This window comes from Sciurus vulgaris (genome assembly GCF_902686455.1).
Source record: "Sciurus vulgaris genome assembly, chromosome: 5".
Lineage (NCBI taxonomy): Eukaryota > Metazoa > Chordata > Mammalia > Rodentia > Sciuridae > Sciurus > Sciurus vulgaris.
The window spans coordinates 11,014,282-11,034,182 of record NC_136465.1 but is presented as its reverse complement, the minus strand read 5'-3'; the positions used below and the strand labels follow the sequence as shown (position 1 = coordinate 11,034,182).

At 52.3% G+C, this 19,901-nt stretch overlaps 1 protein-coding gene across 1 annotated transcript in view; it reads left to right on the top strand.

The window, feature by feature from the left end:
* DPYSL2 (dihydropyrimidinase like 2) overlaps window positions 1–18,549 on the top strand; it is a 62,349-nt gene extending 43,800 nt beyond the window's left edge. Inside the window, exons 8-14 of the mRNA XM_079143125.1 lie at window positions 413–533; window positions 8,466–8,622; window positions 9,110–9,251; window positions 10,640–10,810; window positions 13,507–13,686; window positions 14,468–14,633; window positions 16,080–18,549. Coding sequence (XP_078999251.1) covers window positions 413–533; window positions 8,466–8,622; window positions 9,110–9,251; window positions 10,640–10,810; window positions 13,507–13,686; window positions 14,468–14,633; window positions 16,080–16,171 — 1,029 coding nt within the window. The 3' untranslated portion in view covers window positions 16,172–18,549. The remainder of the gene's footprint in view (window positions 1–412; window positions 534–8,465; window positions 8,623–9,109; window positions 9,252–10,639; window positions 10,811–13,506; window positions 13,687–14,467; window positions 14,634–16,079) is intronic.
* Window positions 18,550–19,901: the final 1,352 nt, after the last annotated feature.

The following is a 19,901-nucleotide window of genomic DNA, read 5'->3' as shown; positions in this document are numbered from 1 at the left end:
CTAGTCCAAAGTCACAGTGCTCAATGTCTTGACTCAACACCATGGAAGCCAAATGAATGTACTGAATGGAGACCAGCCAGTGCCTGGACATGGCGGTTCCCAAGTGTTCGCAGGAGTAACAGTCCCAGAGCGTGTTGGGTCTCCCGTGGCTGGGCCTGGCTGCTGGAGTTCTGGTCCCTGGGTCTTGGGTGGGGCCCGGGAATCTGGTTGATGCTGATGTTGTCAGCTTGCCGAGTACACTTTGGAAAGGGTCAGGAAGGCCCCATCACTGCAGCTGTCCAATACTGACGGATGCTGGGTGCCCCCTGGGGCAGAACCTTGGGGTCACGGCAGTCAGTCTCTTCTTGGGTGGAGGATAAAAATGGGGGCTCTGGGGTGGGCTGAGTTCTAACGCTCAGCTGCTCTGCTCTAGGTTGAGGCGGAAGCCGTGAATCGATCCATCACCATCGGCAACCAGACCAACTGCCCTCTGTACATCACCAAGGTGATGAGCAAGAGCGCGGCTGAAGTCATTGCGCAGGCCCGGAAGAAGGGTGAGTGCTGCGGACAGGGCCACCTGGCTGTGGACATGTTGGCGGGAGGGCTCCTTTTCCGACCTGCATGCCAACTGGGCCACTTTTATCACGTTCCAGCATTAACCTAATTACAGCCCAGCGAGGCGGTGAGCTCCAGTTTCCTGCCTTTGTTCCTCTGCTTCGGCCTTGTTCTCATCTATTTAAAGCCGTGGCTGGTGGGCGCCCCCCGCCCTATAGAAAAGTCGGATTTAATGTGCTGCCGTCTGAATACCCTCAACGCATACATGGGTTACGTCAGCTTGCACTGGCTGCAGACCCCTTCTGTGTCTCCCCTTGGAGGCTGGTGATCCCAGCAGGGTGTCAGAAAGCCTCAGGCTGGCAGGGCTGCATTTCTGCCCCAGATAGGATCGTGCCCAGGTTTCTGGTGCTCGAGTTACCCCCTGTCGATACACTCTGGGTGCATCCTGGGCAAGGCTGTTCTCTGTTAACACGGGGGAGTCCATTGAGAAGGCTCTGGAAACTAATTCATTGAGTGCGGCTTCCAGCGCTTCCCTGAGGGCCGTTCTGAGGCCGCCTTGTGCCTGATGAATGTAGCAGAGCCCTAGGGGCTTGCCCGGGTGAGCTTGGCTGCTCACGTCATGGGGTGTGCGGGGGAGTTAGCTCCTGGGACAGCCAGCCTGGAGCCCAGAGGTGGCTTCGATGGTGGGTCTTGATCTGATCTGAAGTGAACAGTAGGAAAGGGCCCCCCTTCTTCCTGACTCTTTTCCCACTGTCTCTCCCACCCCCTTGCCTCTGGATCTCCGTGTCTCCATTTCTCTTTCCTTCTCTCCTGATGTCTCATTTTCTCTGACTTGGTCTTGTCTTTCTCAGTCTCTCTTTCACTTATTCTTTCTGTATCTTTGTCTCTGTCTGTTTTGGTCCATGAGGGAGCACTTTGACCTCTACAGCTCCATTTCTGCTTCTCTGTGGAATGTGATCCACACAGATCAAGGAGGGCTGTGGGATTTATTTCACTGGTGGGTGACTTCATACAAGCCCCAGAACAAATTGCTCAATGACCACTAAGTCAGCTGGTCCCAGGAGATGACTTCCAGATGGACCTAGCAGTTCCTGCCCAGGCCCAGCAATTCCCAGCCCCTGTTCTTGGGAGCCCTCTGGGGCTCTGAGGCTGTGTGTTTAAATGGTTGCTGTGCTGTTGCCTTCTTGGGAACTTGCCCTCTCCTGGCAGATTGAAGGAATTGCTTTTTTGAAGTAAGCATTCCCCTAAAGTGATATGATCTACTCAGGAGTAATATAATCTACTAAAGGGAACCTTGTGGATGGTGTCTTTATCATCCAGGCACATATTTGCATGATGGCTAGGTGGGATCAGCCTCTACACTGAACACTCATCATGAACCCTGGTGCGTGGGGACAGCTTTTTGATATCCGAAAAGGGAGGAATCTAGAGGGTAGTTTATTTTTGTAAACTTTATCAATTATTCAGCGCCCAGATGATGATGATTAACCAGTCAGGCACACATTTGAACATAATCTTGACCTGGGGCCCTGTTCTCCAGTGTGTACCTGCACTCAAACACTCACCTGTCCAGACTGGAGGACGGACAGTCTGAACTCACCAGACCACAGTCAGGACTGGTGGTCTTGGGGGATCAGCCCCTCAGCGGTGCTCAAGCCCTTCTTTCTGTGCCTGAGTTTTCTCATCCAAATGAGCATCCGGGGGGCCAGTGCCCCTCTCTTGTCCCTGAAACTTTCAGCTTTGGGTGTGTCTTGGGGGTGAGCACCAGAGGGAGCTATTTCAGTCCAGAACCTCCTGGCGGTGGTCAGCAGTACCCACACCTTGGGTCCCAGTGTGGCTTTTGCATTCCAATCATTACCCTTTAGTCCTTGAAAGCCGCAGTGTTAGGCCTGAGCTGCTGGAAGGAATTTCAGTGCACTCTGGTGCTAACGGGCAGGACCAGGAACCCTGGCCAACCACAGGCCAGTCAGGTTCTTTCCACCTCGTTGGAGCTTCCTGACGCCCTCAGGAGGAACCCCGGGCAGCAACTATTTTATTTTGTTTTCTTTGCAGCTGAGTCAACAAGCTCAGGGCTATTAAAGAGTGGGATTGGGGTTTGATCGCCAGGCATCTGACTTCAGGTCGTGAATCTCCACGTGAACGTCTGACCGATTTACCTGCACACTTTGAGATTATTTTGGTGTAGAAAATGCTGGTGGTCTCCCTGTGCTGGGGCTTCACTCCCCAGGGACCTGGTAGCAACTGGAGCCTGACACCTGGCAGAGGCCTGGGTAATGTGGAAGCAAGGATTTCCACGCAACCAAGAAGGTCCTGGGATCCGTATCCTGTCCTGGATCAAACAAAGCTCCTCAGTCTGCTGGTGGTGTGAAGCTGGCCTGCTTACTTATGGTCTCCATGTCAATTTCCCATCTGTAAGGGGAGAGTAGTAATTGTCACTTACCTCATGGGGCAGTGATGGTGTTTAAATGAGACACTACAAGGAAAGATGTATACAATAACTTTTACCAGTTATCCTCATGATTAAAGAATGAAGGGCTGAGCCCGGCACAGTGGCCCATACCTGTAATCCCAGTGGCTCGGGAGGCTGAGGCAGGAGGATCATGAGTTCAAAGCCAGCCTCAGCAACAGTGAGGCACCCAGCAACTAAGTGAGACCCTGTCTCTAAATAAAAATACAAAATAGTTCTGGGGGTGTGGCTTAGTGGATGAGTGCCCCTGAGTTCACGGAAAAAAAAAAAAAAAAAGAATGGAGTGCTGAACTTGACCCTGAACTTGTTAGGCAAGCAGAGCAAAGACACCCATCAACTTAGGGCAAAGGTTTTCTGCCAAGTATTGTTTTTCTGTCTTGGGTGGGTTCTTCTGGCCCCCAGGGCAGGGCTGAGGCACTGCCAGCTTCTGCCACTCCATTCCTTCATCTGTGAAATGGGGAGAGTTTTTATTCCTGAAGTACCTTTTCCTGTGTGGTACTTCAGGCCTTGGTGCCAGGGACAAGACCCTGTCCCAAGCCTCAGTCAGCTTCTTCACCGGCAGGAGAGGGATTCTTGAGCACAAAGTCACAGTGGGATGTGGTCATTGCTATGGAGGAGGTGCAAGCCAGGCAGGGGAACTGCAGGGGCCTCAGAGGGGCCAGGCTGCGGGAGAGAACTCAGAATTTCTCTACAAGTGTGGCCGTTGATAACTCATCACAAGCATTGGCAGTTGTTTCTTTTGATGAGCTCCTGTACCTGAGTGTCCCCAGGCCTGTGGTCCTTTACGACATCCGTGTGTCTCGATGTTCAGGTAAGTGAGGATGTGAGATGAAAGGGAGACTGAGATGGACATCGGTGAGAACTGTTTTCTCGTGCTGGCCTGAGCTGCCACGACTGACCCCGTCTTTCTGGACACCTGCTGCCTCCATCGTTCTCTGTCGGGCCACAGCAGGACAGACGTCCTCAACCCATTTTGCCGATAAGGAAATGAAAGCAGAGTCAGGATGCCTTGGACAGTTTTTGAGCTTGAAAAGAATTGAGACTCTGGTCAATTTAATAGCCTCATTTCCTAGAAGAGGAACCCAAAATGCAGAAATTGAATCTTACCCTAGATCTTCGGGCCTGGGGAAGGTGGTTCCAGACTCCCAGCCATCTTTCTGTCCACAGGGGTCCAGGGTGGGGATTTCTTTCCTAGAATCGTCTCCTTCCAAGTTCATTTTGTCACTGTGTGAAAACTGGTGCGTGAATGACAGATTTCATGGGTGAATGGCAGCCCGTGGGTGGTGCCTGGTGACGTCCTTTGTGGGTCTCCTTCTCCTTCCTCCTCCTCACCCCACCCGCAGAACCCAGAGGCAGAAACAGCTGTGGCTGGTGAGGGACATTAAGCCCTGGGACCCTAATTCAGGACAAGACTTCTTATGCCCTGCAGGCCAGTAGGGTACGCAGGCATCACGAGAAGTTCATGGCCCTGGGTCATGAGGACCATCTCACCTTGGAATGAACCCGGAGGGCTCAGCTAGTGCACCACAGAGCAACCTCCATCCTAGAATTGGAACTGAGAGTGGCAGGTGGGTTGAGTTGTGAAATAAGATCTCACTGAAGTCCATTTTAGGGCTATTCAGAGAAACAGAACCAAAGGGATGGAGACAGACAGACAGAGGCAGACCTATTTTAAGGAACTGGCTCATGCAGTGGTGGGGCTGGCAAGTCTGAAGTCTGCAGGGTGGGCGAGCACGCTGGCGGCCCCGGAGGAGGAGGTTTTCACCCAGTCCTTCCCACTCAGCTCTCTCCTTTGAAGTGCGCGTGCCCTGTGAGGGCGAGTTCAGTTTGCATTATAAGTCCAGCAGCTGTGTGACGAGATCCTGGTTTTGGTTTTCAGCCACCTCACTTCTACATCTGTGAGACAAGAGTCTCTTTCAGGGCAGACACAGAAAATTTTTAGTGATTTACATGGCGCTCGACCTGGGAATTCGAGCCCAGGAATCCATTCTTTTCCTTCCCCACTTGGTTCCAGCACCTTTAAGAGCAACAGCCAATCTCATGATATTTGTCAATTTGACAAAATCGCTGGCACCCAGAACCTTGCCTCTCAGAAGTGTCAACAGGGAGCATCGGCAGTCGTATTTCATGTCCCTCTGGCCCCATTGTGCCATTGGCTGCAAGGACTCTGTTTACTGGAAATGGAATTTTTAGTGCCTTGAAATTGAATCAGATTAGAAAAACCAATTCCAGCAACCTCAGAAGCAATCCTGAAAACTCAGCCTTGAGATTTTGTTTCTCTAGATCCACTCCTAGTACGAAAATCTGATAGCACAGTCCCAAGGCTGATGGGTATGGCCTGGGTTCTCTGAAAGAGCAGGACTGCTGTGTGTGTGTGTGTGTGTCTGTCTGTCTCTCTCTGTCTTCCCATCCCAGGCTCTTTCCGTCTGCTTTTGCCCCACATTCTGAGCTATGGACGCATGATTTTCCATTGTTCCTACTTTGGATTTGTCCTCCCGCTTCCCACTCATGGGTAATGACTAACCGTCGGAGCCTGGAGCTGTCAGTTTTAAACCCCAACCTTGCATTTATTCTTCATGAATGGACCCTGGCCCTGGGCTGGTTGTGAATAAACATCACTCGTGAGTTCCCTCTGAGTCCCTGCATTTCCCAGTGTTACCAGTGAGCCTGCCAGAGGCTGGCTTGGGGTCACATCCTTCAGTTTAGACTTTCCCTGGAGAAGAAAATCATGAAGCTCTGATGGCCGCCAAGAAAGCGTCAGCAGTGTGTTTAGAGAAGTGCAGAAAGGCCAATTAAGCCATTCCGTGGTTTATTATTATTAGTGGCAATTATTTCTGGCACGCAAGCTCACTGGTGTCTGTGGCCTGACTGAGCTCCGGAAGCTCATTCAGGGCTCCTCATGCATGCCATTTATAGAGTGGAGAGAGGAGCCCTGGGGAGGCACCAGCCCACTGGTGATCAGGCCGCCGGGGAGAGCCTCATTATGTAGACCCACACTGCTGTGGAGGTCAAGGTCTTGGGCTGTCTTTGGAACTGAAGAACAGAAATAAAATCGAAAGACAGCAAGAAACTCTGAATCCCTGAGTGAATTTGAACAGAATAAAGCAGAAATGTGTCCCAAGATGACTCCCTTCTTCTCCTAGTGCCCTCTCATCTGTCCCTCATGCCGCCATCTTGGCTTGGCTTAGGTCCAGGAGTCCTTGCTCATCCTTGGCCTAAGTGGGACGTTTTGGTCTGCAGGGGCTCTGGAAGTCCCAGCCCAACCAGTTCTGGGGTTTCCAGAGGCTGAAGGCCGAGTTTGTTCCCTTGTGAGGTGGGTGTCCTTGGCACTGATGGGGGAGACCCTCCTTGAACAACTCCCCATTCCAATCTGAGTGGAGTTTCACAGAGAGAGATGAAGCCCGGTACTCCCAGCACCAGTCCCTTCTGGTACTCGGTTTCTAAAGGCAGGACTGAGGAGTAGATTCGGTGAGAGGAGGAGCCGTGGCAAGTTATAGGGAACCCTGGGAAATGTGGGTGTTGGTCCAAGGACTTCCAGGCCCTCCGACTTTGTGGGGTTTTGTTGGCTGGTTGGTTGGTTGTTTTTTTTCTCCAAGCATCCTGTCTCTCATGAACTTTTTCACAGTCATGGGGAGAATATAGCCAGAAGACCTTTAGGATTGTGGACCCTTGGTTTTCCTAGGACTTACACAGACCTCACCTTTGTGCTCAGACAGGCAGGAGCAGATGGGACCTCCAGACCTGGCTAGGTTGGGAGAGTAAAGACTTGACCAGACAGGTTGAGCTTACTAGATAAGTTAGACTTAACCTGATCTGTTGGATGCATCACCCAAATGTTGGGAGCTGAGGTCCTGGAAGAAGCTGCACCTGGGTCCTGCATCTGATAAAGGACCTTGGCTGCAGCAAGTCCTTGTCATTATGTGCTTTGGGGTGAGCTGAGCGGGCTCCCTGCATCAGCTTCTGGGGGAGACTTTGAGTGAATCAGGAGAGCTGGGGTCCCTTCAAGGCATCGTGAGTGTGACCCTCTTCTTCCTGGTGGCTTCCTCCTGGGCAGCTTCCTGGGTACTGCAGCCCTTCCTCCTGCTTGGGGTTGTGACCCATTGCCTAGAACCAGTGGCTGGCCAGGGCCTTCAACACTCCTTGGCCGAACAGGGGCTCCTTTGTGGAATTCCTGAGGCAGGAGGGGGCAGCTCCTGAGAGCCAGCTCTGAGTGGCGGCAGAGAGGGTGTTGTGGAATATTATCTGGCGATAAGGCTTTGAGAAGCTGTGGAGAGGAAGGGACACACATTCCTGACTGAGCCGGGTTGGGCCTGGAGGGCCCTGTGTTTGGAGAGAGGGGATCCAGGCTGGTGGTGTGGGTGGGGCAAAGGGGTGGTGAGGGGGGTGGATGTGACTGGCTCAAACTCCAGCTCTGATGCCTTAGTGGGGCTGTTTAATCGTTCTAACATCTATTTATTGCAGATTTGCCTTCAATGTGTCACCGTCAAGAGGGTCAAAACATTCAAAACTGGGCTTTCAGTGGCGTGGGGGACGGGATTATGGGGCAGATGGCGTGACCCTGAGTTCTTGGCATAAGGTCAGAGAGGAGATCTTTGGATAGTGAGGGCAGTAGATGCTTCAGTGAAGTTTTTTTGCTTGTTTGTTTTAAATCTAAACATTCCTGTGCTTAGTACGCTGACAGTGTGGCCTCTGGTGTATATAAATGACTCCCAACTTCTTGCCTGGCTGAACTGACAGAAGAGGACAGGATTTGGGCAGCAGGAGCTGACATTCTTCCTTGGACATTGTATCAAATTCGCCAAGGCTTCAGAAGCCGAGCCCTCATTAGCATGGCTGTGGCCACTAACAAAGTGGGCCATGGGTGTGGCGACTGCCTTGGGCAGCTCTCGTCACGTGGCCATCCCTGACCTGACTTCCTCTCGGGACGTCTGGAGGTGGTGTTGGCTGTCCAGTGCTTCGGCCCAGTCCTGTCCTGTGTGATTTCCTCTCACTGGCCTCTCACCACAGCTAGACAGGGCAAGGGGACTGACTCGTGTGCATGGAGAGAGCGCTTGCTGAACAGCCCAGTGGCCTTTGAGAGCATCCAGCAAGAAGCGTCTAGGTGGCACTCGGGATGGGGTGCTTGAAGCCATGTGAGCTGGAGACTGTTCCCAAAGCTGGGGAGCAGGTGTGGGAGGCAGAAAGAAGCCTATGGGATGTTTGGGACCACCAAGGAAGAGAGTGTCCGGTCTGAAAAATAGGCTTTACAAGGTGGGGTTCATGGAAAATTCCTGGAAGCATAGCCCTTGGGCGGCTTTGGCCAGCTGAGGGACTTGACTTCCCTAGCATGAGTTGCTTCACCTGTGAGAGGCCACTGTTTCCTTCACAGGGCTGGAGAGAGCAGTGGTAGATGGCCAGTGTTCCCCAGTGAGGGTCACCTCCTCAATTCTCCTGCCTGACCAAGCATGTGTGTTCTGACCCTCAGGAACTGTGGTATACGGCGAGCCCATCACCGCCAGCTTGGGCACGGACGGCTCCCACTACTGGAGCAAGAACTGGGCCAAGGCTGCAGCCTTTGTCACCTCCCCGCCCCTGAGCCCGGATCCAACCACTCCAGACTTCCTCAACTCCCTGCTCTCCTGGTGAGTCTCGGCCACCCGTTCACACTCTATGTTCTCAGACTCCTCAGACCAAGCTGACCTGACAGGTGGCCACACAGTGGCCCAGAGCAGATTTGTAAATAGACTGTTACGTGCCAAACTGGGCTTGCTCAATGAGGACAAGAAACTGCCATTCTGTCACCATCCTGGGAGGGTGTTCCTGATAAACAGCTGGGCCATCGTGACAGTCAGCCATAGGGCTTGAAGTGGGTGTCCAAAGGACCCCACTGTGGCTGCAGGACTTGACCTCCCTGACCACAGGTTTGTCTCACCTGTGCAGCGAGGTTGCCGTCTTCTTGGAGGGGCTGGGGACAGTGCTGGTGGGCTGCTAGCAGCTAGTGACCCGCCATACTTCTTGTGCTGTTGGACTGAGCCCGGGTGTTCTGAGCCTCTGGGTGCCGCGTCACCCCCGCCTCCCCAGATTCCTAAGACTGACTGGGGCACATTGTTATCATGTGTTTCCTTCCAGTGGAGACCTCCAGGTCACCGGCAGTGCCCACTGCACTTTCAACACTGCCCAGAAGGCCGTAGGGAAGGACAACTTCACCCTGATTCCTGAGGGCACCAATGGCACGGAGGAGCGCATGTCTGTCATCTGGGACAAGGCTGTGGTAAGGACCAGTGACCTCCCTCGTGGTGGGCCTCCCAGTTCCCCTGCCTCCTCGTCTGCAGGCATGGCCTTGATACGTTGGTTGAGAACATTCTAGAAGATGGTACTTGTGTGGCGCTCTCCTACACAAGTAGGAGACTATTCCTAAAAGGTCATTTCGCCCTAAATATTACATTCTATTATCATCGTCTCTGGAATAGTAGGGACTGCAAACATGTTGTCTTTAAGTGTGACTTCTGTGCTGGTCAGGAGAGAGCGTCTTCAGCCACTTGGTGACTTTCTCAGCTGGTTTTCTGCTCTTAGAAATGGACCCTGGCTTCTTGGGACTCTTTGAAGGCTGTCTGGATTTAGCATTTCTATTCCACCTCAGCCTTCTGGAAAGCCCACTTTGAAGGGGCACTGAGCTTTGGGGATCTTTGGGCTGCTTCATTTTAATGTTTTAAAATGTAACAGCAACAGGTTTTCCATTTCTTGATGAATTTTTAGGTCATGTAACTAAAAATCACCTTGTTTCAGACCCAACTACAGTGAGCATGCTAGCGAAGGCCTTTCCATTTTTAAGGAGTGCTTGAGTACAGGGTATGTATGTGTGAATGTGTGAGTGTGTGAATCACACTCATGCATAGTGTTTTAAGGCCTGTTTTTTGGGCAGTTTTAATACACCACAAAAAAGTGTCCACATTCTTACCTGCACTTGGTTTTTGAAAGCAGACTCTTCATCCGATGCCAAAAGGTACTGCACTGGCAATGCGCTGAACATTTCTGATGTTTTCACTGGGATAAGCATCCATGTGGACACATCCTTGGACACATTCTTAATCATGTTTGTAGGAGAAATGCCTACAAGTGGCATTGCCAGGGGACAGGGGGTGTGATACATATTGTTAGCCTTCCTTCTAGGGAGATTGCACCACCTTATATGCAACCAGTAATGTGTGACATCCCTCAGTTTTTTCTTCTGGGTCCAAATGGGTATTATGAGCAAAAAGCCCAAAATAGAGCTAATTTGATAAGTGGATTTTGAGTCTCGTTGTTTGACCTCTTCAGCTACTGACTGGAGTGAATATTCTTTTGTGCACTTTTGGTCTTTTGTACGGTCCTTACTCCCTCTTGCTGCATGCTCATTTCCTGTGCCCATTGTTCTATTGGATTTAGAGCAGGTTTGGGAAGGAAAGGACTTGAGCATATGTGATTGGCCCCTACTGTATACTGTGGAGCCAGAGGCAGAGTGGAGACTGCAGGTAGACCAGATGCGAGGCTCCATCTGCGCCTCTCTTCTGTTGAGAGGCACCTCCAAGCTCTGTGTTCCAATGTTGTGTCCCTTCTCCTAGATGGATAGCATCCTACCCTACAGCTCTCTGACCTGCTCGTGTGTGCTGTGCCCCTCAGGTTACTGGGAAGATGGACGAGAACCAGTTTGTGGCCGTGACCAGCACCAATGCAGCCAAAGTCTTCAACCTTTACCCCCGGAAAGGCCGCATTGCTGTGGGATCTGATGCTGACCTGGTCATCTGGGACCCGGACAGCGTGAAAACCATCTCTGCCAAGACACATAACAGCGTAAGCCTGTTAACTGTGCACACCTGATCCACGCTGATTACGGGCACAGGAGGGACAGAGGAAGGGAGAGGCCCAGGGGCTATAACAAGAACTAGCTGGGTTGGGAGTGACCCTTCCCCAGGATGTGTGATAACTTGAAATTTGTTGAGGGAGCAGACAAAATGGCCAAAAAAAGCCATTTCACTTTTCTTCAGTGACGTCATTAAGACTGTTACTCTCACCCACATTTTAGAGTACCATGGCTTTACCTTCAGCATCCCCAAGGTGACATCAGGTCATCAGAAACTTCTAGAAGTTGGGCACCATTCCACCGGCATGGTGTGGTGCGACACCTCTCTTGCTGGTGCTTGGTGCCAGGGACCTGGATAGAGCAGTCACTGTCCAGTCTTGAGGACCTCCCGGTGCTTTAACTTCCACATGCTGTTTTTTTTCTAATGAGGGTGGGGCTGCCCAGAAGCCTGACAGAAAATGACAGCTGGTTCTACCGTCCTAAATGAACCCATCCACCTGACTTCTCCCCAAATAGAAGAAATGCCCGCAGCCATTGGGTGGTGGTTAGGATCTGCAGGTGCGTTCTCCGCTCTCAGTTGAGGCTCCAGGGCTTGGGAACTGCTGTCTTTTGGTGTCTCGGGCCCCCTGCTGAGGTCTGTGCATCCTGTGGTGCTCTGGAGCCAGTGGCCGTGAAGCAGGGGTGTTGGATAGCACGATTCCTCGTAGAAAGCGTGGACCAGGGGCAAGCTTTGGAAGAGAGGGGCGCTCTGGCAGAAGTGTTCTGTCAGGACCTCACTTGGATTTTGAAGTGATTTCTTAACCAACAAAGAGGAGGTTCTGGTGCATTTCTAGATGGAAAGCTGAGGACTCACAGTGGATCGACTCCAGTCGCTCTGGCAAGCACGGGCCCCACCCAGGGGCCCCCACAGCATGGGGACGGGATTCTGGCCTCTCTCCAGGGCAGGCTGGGGCCCTTCGCCAGGTCCCAATCCCCTCTCTTGGGTAGAGGTGCTGGGGGCTCAACTCTGTGTGTGGGGCGCCTCGCCCTCCGTCCCCGCTGGCCAGCCCACTTCCAGCCTAGGTCACTTCTAGGGGCTGAGTGACTTCCCTCTGGTGAACCTACCTATTCACAGGCATCTAACTTCATAGTTCCACCCGCTGTGTGGTGACCCTTCCCGACGGAGGGGCTTTCCATCAGCCCACGTGGGAAGATAGTAAATGGAGGCGCCGAGAGTTTGTGACCAGTCCAGTGTTACGTAGTGATGCTGCGGTCCCACCAGGGCAGGACTCAGCACTGTTCAGGGCTCCTCGCCCCCAGGCTGTGCGCGCAGCCCCTGGTGAGGGCCGGTTGGATACAGTGCTTCCCCTTCCCCTGAGGCGGTGGACCAGCAGACAGGCCATGGCCGAAGGCGCGCGCTGCCTGGCTGGGGACCCACCTGTGGAGCGCTCTGTCTGGACCGCAAAGGGACAGAGCTTCAGGAAGGCGGAGGCTGGCCTCTGTCTGCTTCCACCAGACCTTTCCAGAAGATCAGAGCTGCCCTGCCTTTCCTGCAGGTGGCCTGTGTCAGAAACAGCCACTTTCAGAATGCTCCTTTCTGCCCTCACCTGCCCCATGGCCCGGCTCCCCCCTGCTGGGTGACTTTAGTCCTCTGGGAGGGTACAAGCTGGAGGTTCTCACCCCGCGTCCCTGCCACGGAGCGACAAGAGTGAGTTTTGGGGAGCCGTGTGGGTGTAGCCCCCGCCTCACAGGCCGAAGGGCTCTGAGTGCCCAGTGCTGTGAATCCCACCCTAGGACACGTCAGTTTTAAGGTGTTTTGAGCTGGGGGGCTGTTTCCCTCCATTGTCTGAAAGTGGGAGATGGCCCCAGAGCCCTTCCAGGGGCTTATTCCTGGGTGACGAGACTCGGTACACAGTCACATGAGGCCTTGGATGCCAAAGGGCTCACGCACTTGTGGGCAAAGCACAGTAAAGAGCCAGACAGCGTGTGAGGGGATGTCTCCCAGATGTCCCTCAGCCAAGCCCCGGGTAGCTGCTTGCCTTTCATTTGACCCTGGCCTCTGTCCTTTGAAGTGGGTCTCAGCCTCTTATGGATGAGGAAGCAGAGACTCAGAAGGATGTCAGGGACTTGTCCAGGGCCACACAGCTGGTAAATGGCACCTTGGGGGAACCCAGGCGGATGGCCCCATAGCCAGGGCTGCATCCATGTCTCTGCTAGGGTGCATGTGGCGGTAGCCGGCTGTTAGACAGCGAGTTGTGGGATAATGTGGATGGCTTGCTCCGGGCCTCAGAGGAGGCCACACCTTCAGAAGGGGACTTCGGCGGTGGCAGGGTTCTCTGCTGATCTACACAGGGATGCTCCCTTTTGTGTTGTCATTGTCACTTAAGACTTGGGAGGGTGACGGATGAAGAAACCCGAGCTCTGAGACAGGGTTAACGTGAGATCACGGAGTCACACAACCTCTGGATGTTAGCATGTCAGGGGTGCCGTGATCGTAAGAGATCCCACGAGCTGGTGATGGAGGACAGCCACCATGGATGCTGTCACGGGAGACTCCTGTCAAAGTGCTGCCCACGCAGGCCAGCTCGGGCGTGGCGGGTCAGTGGGAGGTGGGACTGCCCTGCTGGCCATGGCAGGAAATCTCACCAGCCCTGATGGCGTGGGCCCGGGTGGCGGGCCTGCCCTGAACCTGGTGCTCTCCTTCCAGGCTCTGGAGTACAACATCTTTGAAGGCATGGAGTGCCGTGGCTCTCCCCTGGTGGTCATCAGCCAGGGGAAGATTGTCCTAGAGGATGGCACTCTCCACGTCACCGAGGGCTCTGGGCGCTATGTCCCCCGGAAGCCCTTCCCTGACTTTGTTTACAAGCGCATCAAAGCAAGGAGCAGGGTGAGTGCTTTTGTTTTTAGGATTTTTTTTTTTAATCATGGATTAAGTTCAGTTCCACCAACGTTCCTTAAGCACGTTAAGTCAGAATACCGAGGTGAGTATGGAGGGATAGGGGCCAAGGAGAACCTGATCCTGCTATTCCTGGGACTCCAAGTATGGGTGGAGGGGTCGGGTCTGTTCAGAGCCAGCCAGGCAGCCAGCACGTGCTGCCGTAGGAGGCTGGTGAGCCCCAAGGAGGGACCCACGCCGCCGAGTCCCAGAGGGAAGGTGTCATGGGAGGGCGCATTTCGAGTTGGATTTCGACGGTGAAGTAGGAGTTTATCGAGTCAGAGAAGGGAGGAGGGTACTGGAAAAGGAGGTGTCTCCAGCCTGGATGCATCCAGTATCTTGGGGCACAGTGAGCAGCGCACAGCTGGAGCTTGGGGACCAGGAAGCAGGGAAGGGATGGGGCCTCGTGGGAATTACAGGAAGAGGGAGACTGGAAAGGAAGCTTAGGGCAGATCTTGAACAGGACACGGTAAGTTTAGGGGATCCCTATAGGGTCTAGGGTTGAAGCATCTTGGGAGGAAATCCGTTGGTGTGAGTCACAGATACCTGTGACCTGCTTTGTGGGAGCTTGGCCTGGAGCTTGGCTTGTCCCTCCGCCACATTTGTGCCATCGGTAAGGACAGTCCTCCATCCCTACATGCCCCAGGCCCCCGCTGTTCCTTCCCACCAGGTGGTTGCCTGGGAGGGACGTCAGTGACCGTGGCCTGAGCAGAGGGCCTCTTGTGTTTTGCAGCTGGCAGAGTTAAGAGGAGTTCCTCGCGGCCTGTATGACGGACCTGTGTGCGAGGTGTCCGTGACGCCCAAGACGGTCACTCCAGCCTCTTCAGCCAAGACGTCTCCCGCCAAGCAGCAGGCCCCGCCTGTTCGGAACCTGCACCAGTCTGGATTCAGCTTGTCTGGTAGGTTCCTCGCTCGCTTGGAACCTCTGCAGGCCAGCTCCCTGGAGGTAGCAGTTGCATTTGGCAGTGGGAGATGCATCTTTATAGTAAATGGCCAGTTGATTTCATAATCTTGACATCAGTTTATGCCACATGGGTCCAGGATCTAGGATTGCAAAGACATTTTTTTCAGTTTGTGGTGTCCATCGTCAGGAAGGACCCTGATATTTCAGGACTGGAGTGGTCCTGGAGTCTGGAGCAGACTCGGTAGCTCAGCTCTAGCTGTGCCTGAGTCTCCTCTTCCCTGAAATGGGGACTATGGGAGCAGCTCCCTTATGGAATTGTGAGGATCAGCCGAGTTGACATTCGAGTGAAATGCTTAGATCAGAGCCATTTGAGAACTGTTAGCTGTTTACTGGGAAAAAATATATCATGTTCCCTTGGTGAGAGAAAAGGTCTAGATTTTAGGGTTTCCTTCCTTGAAACTTCCTTCTCTCATGGGGCCCATGACCAGAGCCTCCCACCCCTCCAGTCCTGTGATATGTTAAAGAAATAGCTCATTAATTTTTTTTCCCATTTTCTTGTCAGATCTCCTGTTTTTTTCTTTTTTTTAGAAAATTGCCATATGAGCTGGACATGGGTTACCCATTGTCCAATAGTTTATGACGAATGAACCTTAGTTTTGTCATGCAGCACAATGGGCATATTAAGGTCCGTGCTCTCTCCTCTTCCCAGGCCAGTCATGTAGAAGGGCAGGTAAAGGGTCCCTCATCCCAAGTACTTGGAATGAGAAACAGTGTTTCAAATTTCAAGGGTTTTTTGTTTTTGTTTTTTTTTCTTTTGGGATATATGCATATCCATAATGAAATATCTTGGGGACGGGCCCCAAGCGCAGGCATGAGGTTCATTCATGTTTTCTGTAGTCCGTGCACGGTCAGCAGGAAGATCCAGGTGCAGTTGTAGAGTGCATGTGTTCTGACCGCAGCCCACATACAAGGTCAGCAGTGGCGCATCTGCTCGCAAGGTCACAGACTTTCAGAAAGCTTCGGGTTTGGGAGTGTTTCTTTCCGATTTTGGATTTTGGATCAGGGACGCTCCAGCTGGACCACACATTCCTGCTTCTCATTGTGTGTGAGGGTTAGGAACAATACCGAGGGAGAGACGTCTGTGTCCTCAGGAAAGCTGCCCCCAGCAGAAACCGGTCAGGCTGCGGGGTGCAATGTAGTGTCTCATTTGCAGCTTTGCTCTCCCAGAAGTGGATCCAGCCAGGCTCCACAAGGACTGCTCCTGCTGGATGCGACTCTAGGGCTCCCGTTGGTCCAGCTCCTGTTTGGAGTTTGAACTCATGTTTTGAGAAGAGGGAGAAGGCCGTGCCTGGCGTTCCTTCTGAACTCTTATTTGGGTTAAAGCAGGAGCCTGTCTTGCTGCTGTGGACCCTCACCCCTGTCTTCTCGCCCCTTCCCGCAGGCGCTCAGATCGACGACAACATCCCCCGCCGCACCACCCAGCGCATTGTGGCGCCCCCTGGTGGCCGTGCCAACATCACCAGCCTGGGCTAGAGCTGAGACCTGCAGTCCACTTGGGGATGGGGATGGGACACCTGAGGACATTCTGAGACTTCCTTCCTCTTCCTCCTCCTCTTCCTTCTTCTTCCTTTTTTTTTTTTTAAGAGCCTGTGATAGTTGCTGTGGGCAGCCAGTTCATGGGGCTCCTCCTGGGCCCTGCACTCGGTCTCTCACCTGGAGTTACGAATTTGCTCACCCACTTCCCTGTACATCCACGAGTACCACACCCAAGCCTAGCCACCTGTCCCCACACGGAGCTGCACCCAACACTCAACATGCTACAAAGCAGACCCCAGTGAGGGCGCCCTCCACCACGCCCCTCCTGTGCTCATTAGCATCTTCCTTTTCGTGGGGGGAGATACAGTGAATTGCCCAGAGCTGCCTTTTTTCTTTTCTTTTTAAAATTTTTTTAAAAAAGGTTTTCTTTGTGGGGCTGGGGAGGGGTTGGGGTGGGCCAGAGGTTTTTTTTTTTAATACTAAATTGGAAAGTTTGATTCAATATTAACACACGGGGTTTGAACTGGACATCCTAATGATGCAATTATGTAACCATCATGCTGACTCAGGGTGGTTGGCAGACTCGCTTTGTCCCTCCTGAGAGGCTCCAAAGTGTCCACATCGCCATTCTGTAGTCTTCTGGGTCAACTGTTGAGAAAGGGCAAGTTTTCTCTTTTGGCCTAGATTTTGCGGCAGATTAGATCTTTTGAGGATTCTCTTTGCCATTTTCCTGCTCTCTCCCTGTCTCTCTCTCTCTCTCTCTCTCTCTCTCTCTCTCTCTCTCGTTGTCAGTCATGGGTACCTTCAGATGCCTGGCTCTTTCTTCATGTTCCTCTAGCCCTTGTCTCTGAGATGGTATTTTCCTCTCCTTCCCTGTCGTCTTTTACTGAGGCCAGGACCTGTCCAGCAGGACTTGAGCTTTGCCCTTGTGACCACAGTAGCATGTCATCCTGGTCCCTGGAAGAGTGGTGCTACCCGCCTGCCAGTACAAGGAGGTGTGTCTGACTTGGAGACTCTTGCCAGGTGCAGGGACGAGCTGGTCCCACCACGCTGTCAAGGGCGGGCCCAGCACGGAGCCACACAGAGCAGAGCCATTGAGGAAACAGACTGCAGAGTAGGAGGATTTTTTTCACTGGGAAGTATGTTTTGGGTTTCCAGAACATACTGGGGCTTTTCACTTTGGGAGAAAAAACCATTTTTTTTTTTTCCTGGCCCAATGATTTCAAAAGATGTAATGCAACATAGGGAGAACTTACCAACTCAGAAAATTTCTTGCAACTTTGACTTAAAGACCTTTTCACTCTGAAAGAGGAAAGAAAAAAGTTGTATGGTCTGTATGTCACATGGGGCTGTTATGGGGAGAAACCTTTCAGGTCCAGCATGTGGCCCACTTAGACCACTGTGGCCTCGTGTCTCATACTCCTCCCTCCCCTTGGCTCAGAGACCCCCTTCACTAGCTGGCTGCTTTCTGTCCCTGCTGACTCGTGTCGCTTCTTTCCAAACCTGCTCTTCCAGGTGCTTGTAAGCAGTGTCAGGTCTGCAGGCTTCTATGAAACCAAATCCGCTTTTGTCGAGTGCGACATCTTAACGTAGGTCATCACGTCATGACACTTGTCTCTCCACACGTTTTGCCTTTGGGGTTATGGTCGGGGTTTTGGTTTGTTGTTGTTGTTGTTTATTTGTTATTTTAAAGGTAAATTGCACTTTTGAAAAATTAATTGGTTGACTTAATATATTTGTTTTTTTTTTTTTTTTTTTTCCTTTCTCACCTTCACTTAGAGTAAATTTGAACAAGTTGGAAAACATTTTTGTTTCAATTCTAAGAAACACAAGCAGCTCTTCAGTATTCACTTGTCTTCCTGTTTTTCCTGTACCAGGTCATGGTAATTTTGGTTGTTCTGATTGTTTTCTTAAAAAAACAAAAACAAAAAAACAAACAGTTTAAAACCTGAAGAATTTCGCAGGCTGTGTAAGCATGTTTACCTGTTGGCTTGCTTTGTGTGTCTGTTCAATGAATGTCATATGTAAATGCTAAAATAAATTGACAGTGTCTCAGAACTGAATAACTGCAGTGACTTGATGCTCTAAACAGTGTAGGACTTAATAATAGATGGTTTTTAATCCTTACGATTGTGATTGTGACCCCTGAGTGGAGGACCTTTCAGTGCTAAAGCTGATGATGTGCGTAACCAGAAGAGTACTTTTGTTTTTGTTTGTTTTATTTTTGTTTTTTTGTTTTTTGTTTTTTGTTTTTTTTGTAACCACTGTCTTAATGGCAAAATAATTATGGTAAAAGACAAGTCTCGTGTTTATTATTCCTTAAGACTGTGTTATATTACCATGGAACACCTAATAAAGCAAAATGTGGTTGTTTCCGGGTGTGTCTGCATTGGGACGCTCTCAAGGTGGCTGCTTGGTCTGCAAAAATGCTTCTCCTCTGGACCTTTCCAGGAGCCCCCGATCTGGCTTGGTTTTGGTCACTGTACCCGTTCAGGAGCTCGGTCCACATCATGGGTTGCTGTGTTCAGGCCGTAGGATAAGGTCTAATCCTAAGCAAAGCCACAGCCTGTGGGGCGCACTGAAGCCGAATGTCACAGATCATTATAGAACCCGTCCCCGAGAGGCCCGAGGCCTCCAGGAACATGCCGTAGACGTGGACTGATAATGGGAGGCGGCGAGGCCACCTGAGCTTCAGGCGGGGTTCCCCTCGGTCTGGGCTTCCTTCCTGCTTATGTGCCATGGAGAGCCCTCGGGCTGCCTGGGTAACCACCGCATGCTGCCAGGGAAGCAGGATGGAAACCCCCAGGGCTTCCTTCCACCCCAGCCAAGGGCCGGGGTGCAGGCCAGGGCGGGGGAAGCTCCCGTAGTGGCCCTGTCACCCACACATCGCTAGCATCGCTGTCCTGAAGACTGCCTCAGCCACCCTGGGCCATATGGTTGGAGTCATTTTCTTCTTTTTCCTTCCTCCTCTTTTCCTTCCCCCCTTTTTGTTTTCTGTCCAAACTTATCCAAACAGGAAGTGAATGATTTACTGAAACATACCTGGTACCAAGATTTTATAAACAAAGACTCATTGGGCAAAAGGAAAATGAGTGGGAAGCGTAAGACCCCCGTGGGCTGGCACCAAACGTTTACCGAGCCCGGAAACTTCAGGGGCCTCTGAGCACTGATTCTGCCACTCCCAACATTCACAGTGACCAACAACAAGAGGAAGAAATGAGGCCTCGAGAAGAAATCCTGAAAACCCTGGGTCAGCCCAGAGTCCTGGGTCCTCGCAGTAGCCATGGAGCTGGGAGCGGGCTCTGGTCCAGTGGAATCGAATCTGTCCAAGGAGGCGGGGTGAAAAATCTCGCCCTAACATGTAAAGACCTGTGATGAGATAGTGGAGACCCCAGACCCACTGTCCATCCTCAGGCGCACACCCACTCCAACGTAGGCATGTGCTGCCCTACCCGGCGAGGGGAACCCTGGTAGCTGGACGGGCCGCTGCGTGCAGGACAGACCCAGCAGGAGCCTCAGGCGGGCACTAGGAGCAGGCTTGGGCCCATTTGAGGAGGGGATTGCAGGGACTCAGGTACCAAAGCCAGCCTGGAAGGGCACGCCAGGCTGTGGCTTAGTGGCTCCTGGTGGGTGGCAGGAAGCAGGCTGCAGGGAGTGGCGGCCGGGTCTCTGAAGACCATCCGGGTGGTAGTGTCTTCATAACTGATCGAGCCAGCTGCATAAGTTC